The following is a 13,125-nucleotide window of genomic DNA, read 5'->3' as shown; positions in this document are numbered from 1 at the left end:
GTAATTATGGAAAAAAAATCTACTGTGTCTGCTGTGTATGTGTATATATAAACAATTGACCATATGGGCAAATAGCTGTCTAAAAAATTCATTTTGATCGTATCTTATCAAATTCTAGATATTTCAGTAGCCAGCACTTTACAAATAAATGGCTGCAGAAGAAATCTTTGAGCTCTTAGATTCATACTGGTTTGAGCACGAGATTTTCACCAAGAAGGTAACTGCATCGCCACAAAAAACAAACCCAGTTCTTGAAATTCAGCAGGAAGTTCAAGAACCAAAGGTTTCAAGCTTACCAATTCTCCATGTCCGGTCTTTAAGCGACTATGCTTTGGCGAGCTGCAAAAGTTGTACCACAAGCTTCTCTTCTGATCATTCTCTGCTAACACCAAAGCTTCAAACAATTGCATCTGGCAAAGAAGTTACTGAGTTTGAAAGTGAAAGAGTTAATAATGAGCAACACGAAGAGATGGAGACGGCTGCGAAGCCAAAAAGGAAGAATAAGATGAATAAGAAGAAGAAGAAGAGTAGTAAGAGTTTATCAGACCTTGAGTTTGAGGAGCTGAAAGGGTTTATGGATTTGGGGTTTGTGTTTTCTGAGGAAGATAAAGATTCAAGCCTGGCGTCTATACTTCCTGGCTTGCAAAGATTGAGAGGAAGCGGCAGCAGTGCTAGAGAAGATGGTCGTGATCATGAAGAAGCATCAGTTAATAATAATCACAATAATAAGCCTACTGTTTCAAGGCCTTATTTATCAGAAGCATGGGCTGTCCTGGATCATCAAAGAAAGGTTGAAAATTCATTGATGAATTGGAGGATTCCATCTGTGGGACATGATGTGAACATGAAAGATCAGCTCAGGTTTTGGGCTCATACTGTTGCATCAACCGCAAGATAACAAATATTTGCTCGGCATCTAGTGTGTGTGTGTGTGTGTGTGTTTTTTTTTTTCTCCTTTTTTCCTCCCTTGTTGATTCTTGAATGCTCTTTCGATTTTGTATTGACATCTAGCTTGTTTGTTTTGTTATGATTACGGAGCAATTTTGCGGGTGTCTTCTCTTTGAAAGAATGTAAATGTAAATAATGAGAGAATTGTCCCTAAATTGAAGCAGTTTCCTCTTCTCCTTGGTTGCAAGTGTCCACCACGAGACTGCTAAGGGCAAAGTTAATGAAATGTATGAATTTACAGTTTACTTGTAAGTCATATTATTTATTAATTTTTTTTTGGGGGGAAAAAAGGGGTATTTCCACTATTCATTTGCATACAGACAAAAGAAGATGGAAGGAGCAGAGATGTCAACTTCCTCGAAAGCATTATGATTCGCATTTTAACAAACAAAGAAGATTTTGCAAGTTGCATTATGCCTTTTACACCACGCTACCCTTTGTTCTCACCAAAGGACAATTAGAGATACAAAACCCCTCCCAAAAAAAAAAGAAAAAAAGAAAATGGGGTCTGTTAGAGCAATAATTTTGTTAATAATAATCAGCAAACATGATCAAATCAACATTAAAAAGAAAAACAAAAAAGGATGGCCCGGCACTCACAAGTCACAAGCATGTTCAAAGGCATTTCTATTTTCTAAGTTGTTCTTTCCAATTTCCTGAAAAGTTAATGCCAAACATATTCCGAATTGGTTCATTTGGAATGTTTAGGAGTATGAAAACGACTAGCAGTTCTTTACCGTGTCCTAAAGAAAAAGAAAAAAGAGAGAGAGAGAGAGAAAGAAAGGGATGAAAAAAAAAAAAAAAAAAACCAAAATGGTAATATTTATTGGTGATGACGAGAATGAGCTGAGCTCCCAGCATTAATATGATAGGGATCCCCCTACATGTAACTTAGGGTTTGCCAATATTATAGTCAATAGATGATGACTGCAGAAGTCAGAAGAGTTGGTGCCCTGCTGACGAAGACAATTGCAGTCAATTTAAATATCAGCTTTAAATTTTATACATCCTCCCTTTTTTTTATAAAAAAAAAAAAAGACGAATAAGACTTAAAGTTGGTATTTGAATTGACCGCAATTGTCTTCGTCAGCAGGGCACCTTTAGAAGCATCTCCAAAAGATTTTTTAAATTTTATTCTTTAAATATCAATTTATTTATTGATATGATAAATAAATGGATAAAAAAATATAATCTCCTTCAAAAGACTCATCAAATAAGAATAAGTTAACATTATTTTAATTAAATCTTTGTACTATTAAATTGAATTGCTGTTATGTTTTTAAAAAGAAACATAAATAATAATTATTGCAGTCTTATCTTTTCAATAAATAATAAAAAAATGGTAAAAGCTTATTTAGTCCATGTATTTTAAGATTAATGTCTATTTAGTCCCTATATTTTTAAAAGTGTCTCGAAACATCCCTGCCGTTAAAGTATTGACACTCCTACCGTTACTTTTTATTTCTTTTGGTTTACTTTTACAATATTACTCTTTTATAATAAGTTTTTTGTTTGGACATTAATAAAAAATAATAATTAAATTATCAATTTAACCCTAAAAAATTATATTAATTTTTTTGCAAACATCATTTGCACACTTGGTAGGTTGCATACAATTTTTGACAATTAAATTTTTGGCAATTAAAAATTAATATAATTTTTTAGGATTTAATTGGTAATTTAATTATTTTTTTTATTAATGTCCAAACAAAAAAATTATTATAAAAGGGTAATATTGTAAAAGTAAGCCAAAAGAAATAAAAAGTAACGATACGAGTATCAATACTTTAACAACAGGGATGTTTCGAGACATTTTAAAAAATATAAGGACTAAATGGATACTAATCTTAAAATATAGGGACTAAATGAACTTTTACCCTAAAAAATATATTAATAAAAGAGGAAGAAAGTGAGAAACTCACTCGTCAATATTGAAGAGTGAGAAACAAATCTTATTTGATGAATCTAAATTAACGTGTCTTTTGAAGTGTTTAATATTGATATGACTATTCAAATAAGAAGTAAATTTTTTTTTTTTTTTGGATGAACATATAAATGGTGTTTCATTTATAAAATTCTTTATAGATTTAGATCTTCAATAGTGTGTATTAATTTGTGCTATTTAATAGTATAATGTCATTATTCTATTAAACTACATGATTTAATAATTTTTTCGAATTTTAATAAAATCCAAGATTTCATACCACATCAACACCATATATACATATGTATCTATGGTGGAGTGCAAATATTTAATATAAATTTTATTAACCCTATAGATATTAAATAAGTTGTTAAATACTTATTTATTTTTCATATTAGATTTAGTTTTAATATTTTAATACAATTATTAAATGCATGGCGTTTAGATCAAAATAAATTTGTCATGATATGAACATGACCTAGTAACCCATTTTGTTAGACCTAGTAAGATGCAAGAAACTAGCCAGAGATTCAATGAAGAAGCAAGAAGCTAGCTAGAGATTCAATGAAAAAGGATACAAACATACTAAGGTGACTGCAATATACGACTGGTTGCGCAGCATCCGGGCAAACTGATTCCCAATAACAGTTTGCTATGAAGTCACGAAGACAGTATTTTTCTGCCTAATCAGAACTGAAAAGTTCATCCACCAGTAGAACAAAAATGCTATAGAAAGTTTATTCTACAAATCTTTCCTTTTTTCCCCCCTCCATTAGTTGGTTTAATTACATATATATCATTATTTACAACGTCGAACAATTTGACATCAGTTCCACATGAATAAATGTGGAACATGCTCATCAGAGTCTTAAAAATACGACATGTAACTTAAATTAATTACATTTAATCATAGGAATAGAAAAGTTACCAGATTTTACTAGTTCATTTCTCTTTGCTAGTTGTTGCCTCTGGAAGTTTGAACGTGGGAGGTTGGTCAGCACCTCTCCTTGAGTACTCCCTCCATGTTCGTGCTGCTGCTGCCGCCCTCTTTGATCTCTCCTTCACTTCCTCTTCTGCAACAACCACACACAAGATTCATTGAAATTTAGTAGAAGCAGAGCCAGCAAAACATGCTAAGGACACGCAAGAAATTATAAACATACACATTTATTTTCTGAAAGTAAAAACATTAAGCTCCTTTAATAACAGTTCTAAATTTGCAATAACGTATTAAAACCAAAGATAGCCAGAATCCTGAGCACTATAAACCTTTGAAATCCATTAAACTTCCACTTAACAAAAATTTGTTAGCTTGATTAATATTGTGGCAATACTCTTAGTTTTTAAATATTTATTTCAAGGAAGTCTTTTACCGGACAGCTTCATACTTCAACACAAGACAGGAATGTAGCAATAACATAGGAACCATTGTTGTCAGCGTCTAGCATTTTACAATTTAAAAATCTTAAAATCAATACAGTTCTGTGCCTTCTATACGTCAAATACAACATGGTTTGACCAACAATTCTTTTGTCTCCATCTGTACCAGTTGTAACTGGCAAACCTTCCAAATAAAGTTGGTGGAGACTGGAGTGTGACCATGTACGAAATCTCAATCAGCTAATGAAGGTATCTCCTTTGGGACACCCAATGCCAGGATTTTACTATAATTCTTTCCGAAGTCTCCATAAGGTCAAAGACAGTCAATTCCTTTAATTCAGCAAGGACTAGAGAACTTCATATTCACCATTCTCGTATTTTACAGGGTTAATCATCATCGAATCAGGAGCGTGTGTGATAAACAAGTTTCAATAAAGTAAAGCTTTTATAAACATTAGATATTTATATGCAGAAAAAATAAATTAAAACAAATTAAGAACAGCAAAATTTAAGAATTTAACTATCAGGAAAGCTTACTCGGAAATCCATCATACCTGAATTTCGATATTCTTTTGGCTTGCCCCAAATGTTACTCCAGTATGATACAGTTTTGTCAGAATCTTTCTCCCGATTCATCATCCTTATTTTAGCTTGTTCCTGGGAAAAACTTGGAATCAGCAACCATGAACTGATAAAATCAACGTCCATGAACAGACAAAATCAGTCAGAGATTGAACACAGCAATGTAGAACTTAACGACCGAAAACCAATAAGTTTACTACATATCTGCCAAGCACAGCTATGTAAAGAACACATTTTTTCGAGTCAAAGCATCAGAAAGATTTTAGGAAAACCTCCCTGATTTATTTAGCCTCTGGTTTAGGCTACTCAAGCTAAGCCACAGTATCACAACAAAATTGTAAATAAACCGGAGATTAACTTGATTTAAGATGTACATAACATACCAAAACTTTTGCTTGCCTCCTTTCCCATCGAGAACTTGCCTGCCAAATAATTGGGCAAAATTAATTACAAATGCTTGAATTACTAATAAGATACTGAAAACAGCCAAGCAGATCACAAAATGGGGATAAAGTTAGTTCTGTTTTGCAAGACCATACAAGTGTTAAGATGGAGAGCAACAATTCAACCTTCTTTTTTTTTTTTTTGAAAAACAATTCATCTAGTTGACAGAAAGGATAATATTTAAATTAAAAAAAAAAGAAGCAAAACTATCATTCTTACCATCCTAAAAACATCAGCTGAGCCAGATCCCATTCCTGAAAGCATCATGGCGACCTGATCAACATTCAAAAAACACCAAGATTTAGCTATAAGTTATGTTCCGAGAGAAAAACAGAAGTTCTTCCCATGCTTAAAGCAAAAGCAAAGATAAAATTTTTCTTCACTAATATTTTAGCCCAAAAAAATGTCGTAAAATCTTCAATGGAACTGGTAATTTTAGATCAATTAACTGGAGGAAAAACGTCAGGCGTATGATCTCTTTCCTACTCTGTCAGTATGAATTTGTTCAGATTTTAGATCAATTAACTGGTGGAAAAGCATCAGGTGTATGTTATCTTTCCCTATTCTGTCAGCATGAATTTATTCAGCAACTCACCAATTAGGAAAAGATCATAAGCGTGGATGCTATACAGAATAATTAACATCTAATCCTAATAACGAAATTGCAAGAATTGGTTCTGTGTAACTGTAACAAGAAATCTTACATTTACTCTTTCTACTCTACGCATTTCGTCTTCAAGCAGGGATAGCTGTTGAGCAGAAGTCCGATGAATGCAATCAACTGGGCTGAATAACAAATGGAATAATCATCATCAGTTTATGGGTATAAAACAACATATGACAATGGTTTGGACCTAGGAAAAAATGTAAGAATATAACATGTTTAATGTCTCCAGTATTTTAATAAGTTGATAATAATCCAAAAATTATTGCTAGAAGAATAAACAATGGCATGAAAATAATAGAGCACAGATGAACAAAGTAATGGATGGTAATGATTTTCTTGTAACTATAATCATAAATTGATATCGCAAATATGAACATTAAGGCAATTACGAAAAAATTATCCACAGATTCCACACAGCAGGAACATACCAACTTTCAATTGCTTGTTGAACAAATTCATTGATTCCACACTGGTTGTACACTCTTGCTCTTCCAAAGTCCTCTTCAATTTTAAAAACTTCTGGGGCCACGTTGTTACAATTTTTACAGCCTGCAAAGAAAAGATGCCAGATTCACAAAAATTCTTAGAATTTCTAGGCATTTATCATTCGCCTCAGAACTCAGTCTTACACATACATTTCATAAAAGAGAGATTTAAAAGTAGTGATGCTAGGAAAATGTCTTAACTTCACATCTGCACTTCAGCTCTTACCTTCCTGAAGCTTGAATGATCAGCATTTCATACTCTATAAGATTTTTTTTTTCCCAAAATAAAGTTACAACTGCCCGAAATAATTAAAATTTTGATGTTGACATCACAATCTCAGGGGAGAAAGTGATACATTCACAACTGCTGCATCATATTCTACAGTACATACACTCACAACCAGCATCACTTGGTCATAGTATATCTAGAAGTGTTGCTTTATACCTACCTATGCAACTAAACTCATCAACAAACACATGATCCTTGGGGCAGGAATCGTCCAAGAAAGGATTGGTTGCAATCAATGAATAACCGTGAATTTCATCATAAACCATCCGCTGCACCGGGTCACTGAGAACCTGCACTTCAACTGTCTACTTATAGCAGAAGAAAAATGAAGGCTTAAATTGTAATATAATCACTCAAATTCAAATGGGAACCCACCGCATAAACCTCATTAATGAACATGCAGAAATTTGTGGTCTCCGGATCATCGCCACTTAAATCGGGATGGCATGCTTTCATGCAATTATAGTAAGCTTTCTTGATCTGCTCTGGTGTAGCATCCGGAAGCTGGTAACATGCACAACAGCCAACAATCAGACGTATCAAACACCAATCCAGCAAACACTTGGAGCTTTAACGAAACATTTAACTCAAAATTTAAGCAATTGGAGATCAAGAGCATATAATCAAAGTAGTGGCCAACTTTACAACAAGCGAAACAGCAACTGACATAGATTCAAGATTAAAAAATGCACATTTCTCATGATCAAAGCAGACAGATTTAAATAAATTTACCAATCCCAAAACAGCATAGTAGTCATCAGCAATGGCATCCGTTGAAGCAGAGTCCTCTGCGGTAACCCTCGCTCTGCCACAGCTTCTTCTCTTGCTACTGTGACCCATCAAGCTCAAACTGCTACTGTTATTAGCCAGCAAGCGCGATGAACTTCTTGAGCTGAAACTATTCAATGATGGGTTTTGAAGTTTGAGAACATCAATGCAAACAGGAGTGAGTAACTGAGCAGCCATTGTTGTTCAAGCAAGCAAAGGAACCAGGCACAGAGATAGAGCTAACTTAAAAATGAAGAGAAGAGTTGGATTTTGTTTGGGGTGATACTAGAATATCTAGAAATTATGAGGAGGAAGAAATTACAAAATTTTGGAGTTGGAAATTGTGAAAAAAAAAAAAATGCTGACATGGCAACATGAGAGCCATTCAGCCATATGGTTTGCTTAAGAATGTGTACGAATGTCAAAGGTGAATCTGGTAAGACTGAGGGGAATGTGGAGAGTACACGCTTGTCAGACATGTTGCACGTGTCACCTTGTGGGATGACTTGTTTGCCTCACGCCTCGAGCAACCGCTTTGGGTTGGCTAATCTTTTTGTTTGCTTGCCCCGGACTGGCCGGACTCCTAAGAAGGGTCCCAGCCCCATCTGAGATTCGGGCCATTAAGACATTTACATTGCAAAAGCATCCTCGAAATTTTTTTTTTTTAAAGAGAACTATTACTCATAATATTTACACCATATAAATTATTAAAATTTATTTATATTAATTTTAATATGATACCGCTCAGATTTTTAACCCTCTCAAATATTCAAGGGACGCCCAACTCTCATTCTGGGAGAAAGACTGCCTTTACTCAAACTCTGGGGCTCCAAAGAAGGATATTTAAATTAAACCAACGCAATGCGTTTGCGGGGGCTCGAACCACTTCCCTCACAATTGTGAGGGAGTGGCTCTAGTCACTTGGGCAGCATCCTCAAAGTTGAAGCATCTTCTTTCCTCCCAAATCTGTCCAGTTACGATAAGCAAAGTGCGTGAACACCGCGAGTCGAATAATGACAAAAACTTCATTTAGACACGGGACGATCTTGAGTTTGTAAAATAATGCCGGTGGATGGCAAAATCTAGATCCGGATCTGCATTTATATTTTTATATTCGGATCCGTATCCAGATCCGTAAAAAAATATACGGATCCAGATGCGGATAATATTTGTAACGGATGCCGGCAGATGTTTTGAATATTCGGATCCGCAAAATTAAGATTCAATAATTAAAAAATTAAAGTAATTAAATCAAAAACTTAATTAAAATAATTAAAGCAAATATGAAATTAAACTATTTTGTAAAGGTCCAGCCATGATTTTTCACTAAATTTATGCTTTTACATATTAATTCACTAAAACTATGAATATTGATTGTTGGAAAGTAATTGGCGTGGGCTTGGTAGTTGGCTCACCTTGTGGGTTTCTGATTTCGGCCGTTTATGAGTGGTGAGGAGGAAGGGTTGATTTCAGCCATTTGTGAGTGGTGGGGAGCAGTCGAGGGGGCTTATTTCAGTCGCTTGTGGCTGTGGGTGGTGAGGTTCAACCGCTTGTGGGTGGTTAGGAGCAACTGAGCAATGGAGGCGTCAGTCGGCTGTCCACCGTTGGCGTGAGGCTGAGGGCAAGCAAGGGACCAACCGCGCGGGGGAGCAAGCGGTGAGGCGAGGCGAGAGCAGGGACATAGGAGCAGCCATGTGTGTTCCACTGTCGGCGTGAGACTAAGGGCGAGCAAGGGAGCAGCCGCAGCTGTCGTACAGGGGAGCAAGAGAGTAGCTGCACAAAAAAGAGGCAAGAGTAATGCCATGGGAGCAGCCATGTGTTTTAAGGGTTACTAAATTTCATGATTTCTTTTTTTTTTTTTGCAGTTTTAGGCTTTTAGCTTATATATTTTAATTATTTTCCAATAAAAATTTGATTTAATTAATAATATAATTAAAATTAATCCGGATATCCGGATTTTCGGATGCACTTGCATCCGGATCTGCATCCGCATCCGTGCGGATTCTCATTTTTAGACTCTGGATCCGTATTTTTTAATATGCGGATCTGAATTTTCCGGATCTTTGCAGATCTAGGCCGGACCCGGATTATTCTGCCATCCCTACCAATGCCTGCTAGGCTTGGCAATTTGACCTGACCTTATTTTTTGTCTGACTGACCCTATTTTAGGTTTTAGGGTTTTAATCTGAATTTTTGGGTCTCGGACTAAAAATTTTAAGCTCGAACAAATTTCGGGTTAGGGTCAGGCTTAAGCCAATCTAATCTGACCCTATTTGAAAAAAAAAAAAAAGCTAACACAAGTTTTACACACGCACACATCACAATATCACACACGCACACAACACAGATGACAAATCACACACGCACACTTCACTTTAAACCGTAAATCACATACACTTACACAAAGTCACAAAAACCCTAAGTCAGCCACTTAGCAACCGTCCTATCAGCCAGCATCGTGACCGTCCGTTGCACACCAACCAATCAACCATTTGTCTCACTATCGCATGCTGCATGCAGCTTGCTCCAACTCCAATCGCAATCAGTTGCGTGACGCTACAACGTAAACCAACCACCCTTTGTCGCCGTCCTGCCAATAAAAATTTTTATTTTCCAATAAAAATTTGATTTAATTAATAATATAATTAAAATTAATCCGAATATCCGGCTTTCCGAATGCACTTGCATTTGGATCTGCATCCGCATCCGTACGGATTCTCATTTTTAGACTCTAGATCCGTATTTTTTAATATGTGGATCCGAATTTTCCGAATCTTTGCAGATCTGAGCCGGACCCAGATTATTCTGCCATCCCTACCAGTCCCTGCTAGGCTTTGCAATTTGGCCCGACCTTATTTTTTGCACGACTAACCCTATTTTAGGTTTTAGGGTTTTAATCTGAATTTTTGGGTCTCGGACTAAAATTTTTAAGCTCAAACAAATTTCGGGTTAGGGTCAGGCTTAAGCCAATCTAATTTGACCCTATTTGAAAAAAGAAAAGAAAAGCTAACACAAGTTTTACACACGCACACATCACAATATCACACACGCACACAACACAGATGACAAATCACACACGCACACTTCACTTTAAACCGTAAATCACATAGACCACATACACTTACACAAAGTCACAAAAACCGTAAGTCAGCCACTTAGCCGCCGTCCTATCAACCAGCATCGTGACCGTCCGTTGCACACCAACCAATCAACCATTTGTCTCGCTATCGCATACTGCCTGCAGCTTGCTCCAACTCCAATCGCAATCAGATGCGCGATGCTGCGACGTGAACCAACCGCCCTTTGTCGCCGTCCTGCCACGTCTGCCAGCCAGCCAACGCACACGTTCTGCGGCTTCTGCCGTCGGCATTAGCTATTTAGCTTTGGTAATTTTAATTTCATAAATATTAATTAATGTTTTTCATTTAAGCTTATAATTGAATTTATAATTTAATAATTTTAGCTAAATATATTCATGTTAATTAATTAATTATGTAGTTACTGTAAATATTATATTATGGCTACATATAAGGCTCTATATAGGGTTTATTTAATTATTATGTTATAATTGTAAATTAAGTTTAATCATATCTTACATTTATAATTTCATAAATGTTAATTAAATTTTTTCATTTAAGCTTATAAATTTATTTATACTTTTAGCTAATTATATTCATAATGATTATGTAGTTACTATAAATATTATATTTTAGCTAAATGTAGCCTTATATAAGATTGTAAATATTAATTATTATGTTGTAATTGTAAATTAAGTTTAATCATATTTTGAGTTTATAAATCAACTTAAAATTTAGATGTTCAATCATATTTTTAAGTCTATAAATTAATTGCAACTTGTTACGCATTTAATTTAGGTCATTATGTCAAATTCGTGTGAGGATTTTCATATTGTTGAAGGGAATAGTAATGATGTCATTCCTCTTGGAGGGGTCCAAGAAGTTGAAGGAGTTGAAGAGGCATCCCTTGGTGATAATGGATTACAACAAAGTAGTTATAAAATAAAAGCGAGGTGTGCGAGAACCTTCTTATGTTTGGGGACACTTCACCAAGGTAACCATTAATGGCGAATTGAAGGCGAAATATAATCATTGTCAAGCTAAGTTGGTAGCATTTGGTCATAAAGGAGCCTCACATTTGGATAGACATTTGAAAAGATCATGTAAGGCAAGGGTGTTCCCTCAATTTTTGATGGCTTACAAAAAACTCTTAGCGTGACGAGGAAAGATGATGGAACAAGTTGTATTGAGACGAGAGAATTTGATCCAATTGTTGCTCGGCAAAAGATAGGAACTTTGGTTGTAAAGCATGAGCTACCATTTAATTTTGTGGAAAATGATGCATTTAGGGATTTGATGTCTTATGCCAACCCTTTGGTGAAGAATTTGAATATAAACACTTTAAAGATTGAGATTCTTAAATTGTATCAAGCTAAAAAGGCAAAAACAATGGCTTTGTTGGAGAATAATGATAGTAGGGTGGCAATTACTATAGACATGTAGACTGCAAGTAATCCAAAGAAGGGGTACATGGTTGTTACGAGATATTTTGTGGACAAGTCTTGGCGGTTACAAAGTCGAATTTTAAGGTGCTTTTCTTATTAATTAATATTTATTTTAATTCAATTTAATTAATTCTAAAATTTAGATTTTTGGTGATAAATAGGTTCATTTATTTGCAAAGTTGATATTATGTTTACTTATTTCTAATTCAATTTAATTAATTCTAAAATTTAGTTTTTTGGTAATGAATAGGTTCATATATTTGCCGGCTCCGCATACCGCTAAATTTCTTTATGAAGCATTTTTTAAATGTATGTTGGATAGGAATGTGGATAGAAGGATATCGGTTGTAACTTTAGATAATTATTCCACTAATGATGCTATAGTTGATAGGTTGATGGGATTGATTTCAGTTGATTATATGTTAATGGGTGGGGATTTTTTTCATATGAGGTGTGTAGCTCATATTTTAAACCTAATTGTGAAGGAGGAGATAAAAGTGATTGAGGAGTGGATTAAAAAGATTAGGGATAGTGGGGCTTGTTGGACCGGCACACCAAAGAGGGCGGAAACTTTTTAGATGGCTGCACGGCAATTACAAGTTAAGTGTGAGAAAAAGTTGGTACTTGATTGTGTAACTAGATGGAATTCTACATATGTTATGCTTAATGTTGCTGTGAAATATAAAACAGTCTTTTCTAGACTGCAGCAACGCGACAAACACCACACCTTCTTGCTAACATATGAGGAATGGGAAATGGCTGAAAAAGATGTTGGAATATTTGTTGCCGTTTTACTCGATGACAGCGTTATTTTCAGGTACGCAATATCCCACATCCAATCTTTTTTTTACAATGATATGTGAAATAAAGATTAATTTGGATGAATGAGAAATTTTTTATGTGCCTGTGGTTAGAGAAATGACTGGTCAACTGATTATGAAATTTGATAAATATTGGGCCCAAATTCATGGGATTTTGGTGATGACGGTTATTCTTGGTCCGAGATTTAAGATGCAATTGGTTAATTATTATTTTCCACAACTTTATGGTGAGGGTGCTACAAATGAGATTCAAAGGGTACGCAATTTAAGTAATGATTTGGTTAATTTTTATGAA

At 35.0% G+C, this 13,125-nt stretch overlaps 2 protein-coding genes across 3 annotated transcripts; one reads left to right on the top strand and one right to left on the bottom strand.

The window, feature by feature from the left end:
- Positions 1–31: 31 nt before the first annotated feature.
- Positions 32–1,193, top strand: LOC107175629 (hypothetical protein). The gene has a single exon (XM_015527235.3). The coding sequence runs from the start codon at positions 149–151 to the stop codon at positions 896–898; it is 750 nt and encodes a 249-aa protein (XP_015382721.2). The 5' UTR covers positions 32–148; the 3' UTR covers positions 899–1,193.
- A 2,403-nt stretch (positions 1,194–3,596) lies between these two features.
- On the bottom strand, positions 3,597–7,829 carry LOC102624088 (chaperone protein dnaJ C76, chloroplastic). Of its 2 annotated transcripts, none has more exons than XM_052435067.1 (9): positions 7,452–7,829; positions 7,095–7,223; positions 6,880–7,009; positions 6,374–6,494; positions 5,983–6,064; positions 5,498–5,551; positions 5,218–5,256; positions 4,808–4,909; positions 3,597–3,955 (listed from the first exon to the last, which is right to left on the bottom strand). In XM_052435067.1, the coding sequence occupies exons 1-9, from the start codon at positions 7,683–7,685 to the stop codon at positions 3,815–3,817; spliced, it is 1,032 nt and encodes a 343-aa protein (XP_052291027.1). In that variant the 5' UTR covers positions 7,686–7,829; the 3' UTR covers positions 3,597–3,814. The 2 variants fall into 2 exon arrangements, with proteins under 2 accessions (XP_052291027.1, XP_006468985.2); XM_006468922.4 differs by having other exon boundaries at positions 3,597–3,945; positions 4,807–4,909; positions 7,452–7,825.
- Positions 7,830–13,125: the final 5,296 nt, after the last annotated feature.

The sequence above is a fragment of the Citrus sinensis genome, chromosome 2 (assembly GCF_022201045.2).
Source record: "Citrus sinensis cultivar Valencia sweet orange chromosome 2, DVS_A1.0, whole genome shotgun sequence".
NCBI lineage: Eukaryota > Viridiplantae > Streptophyta > Magnoliopsida > Sapindales > Rutaceae > Citrus > Citrus sinensis.
This window is presented reverse-complemented; position numbering and strand designations above follow the sequence as displayed.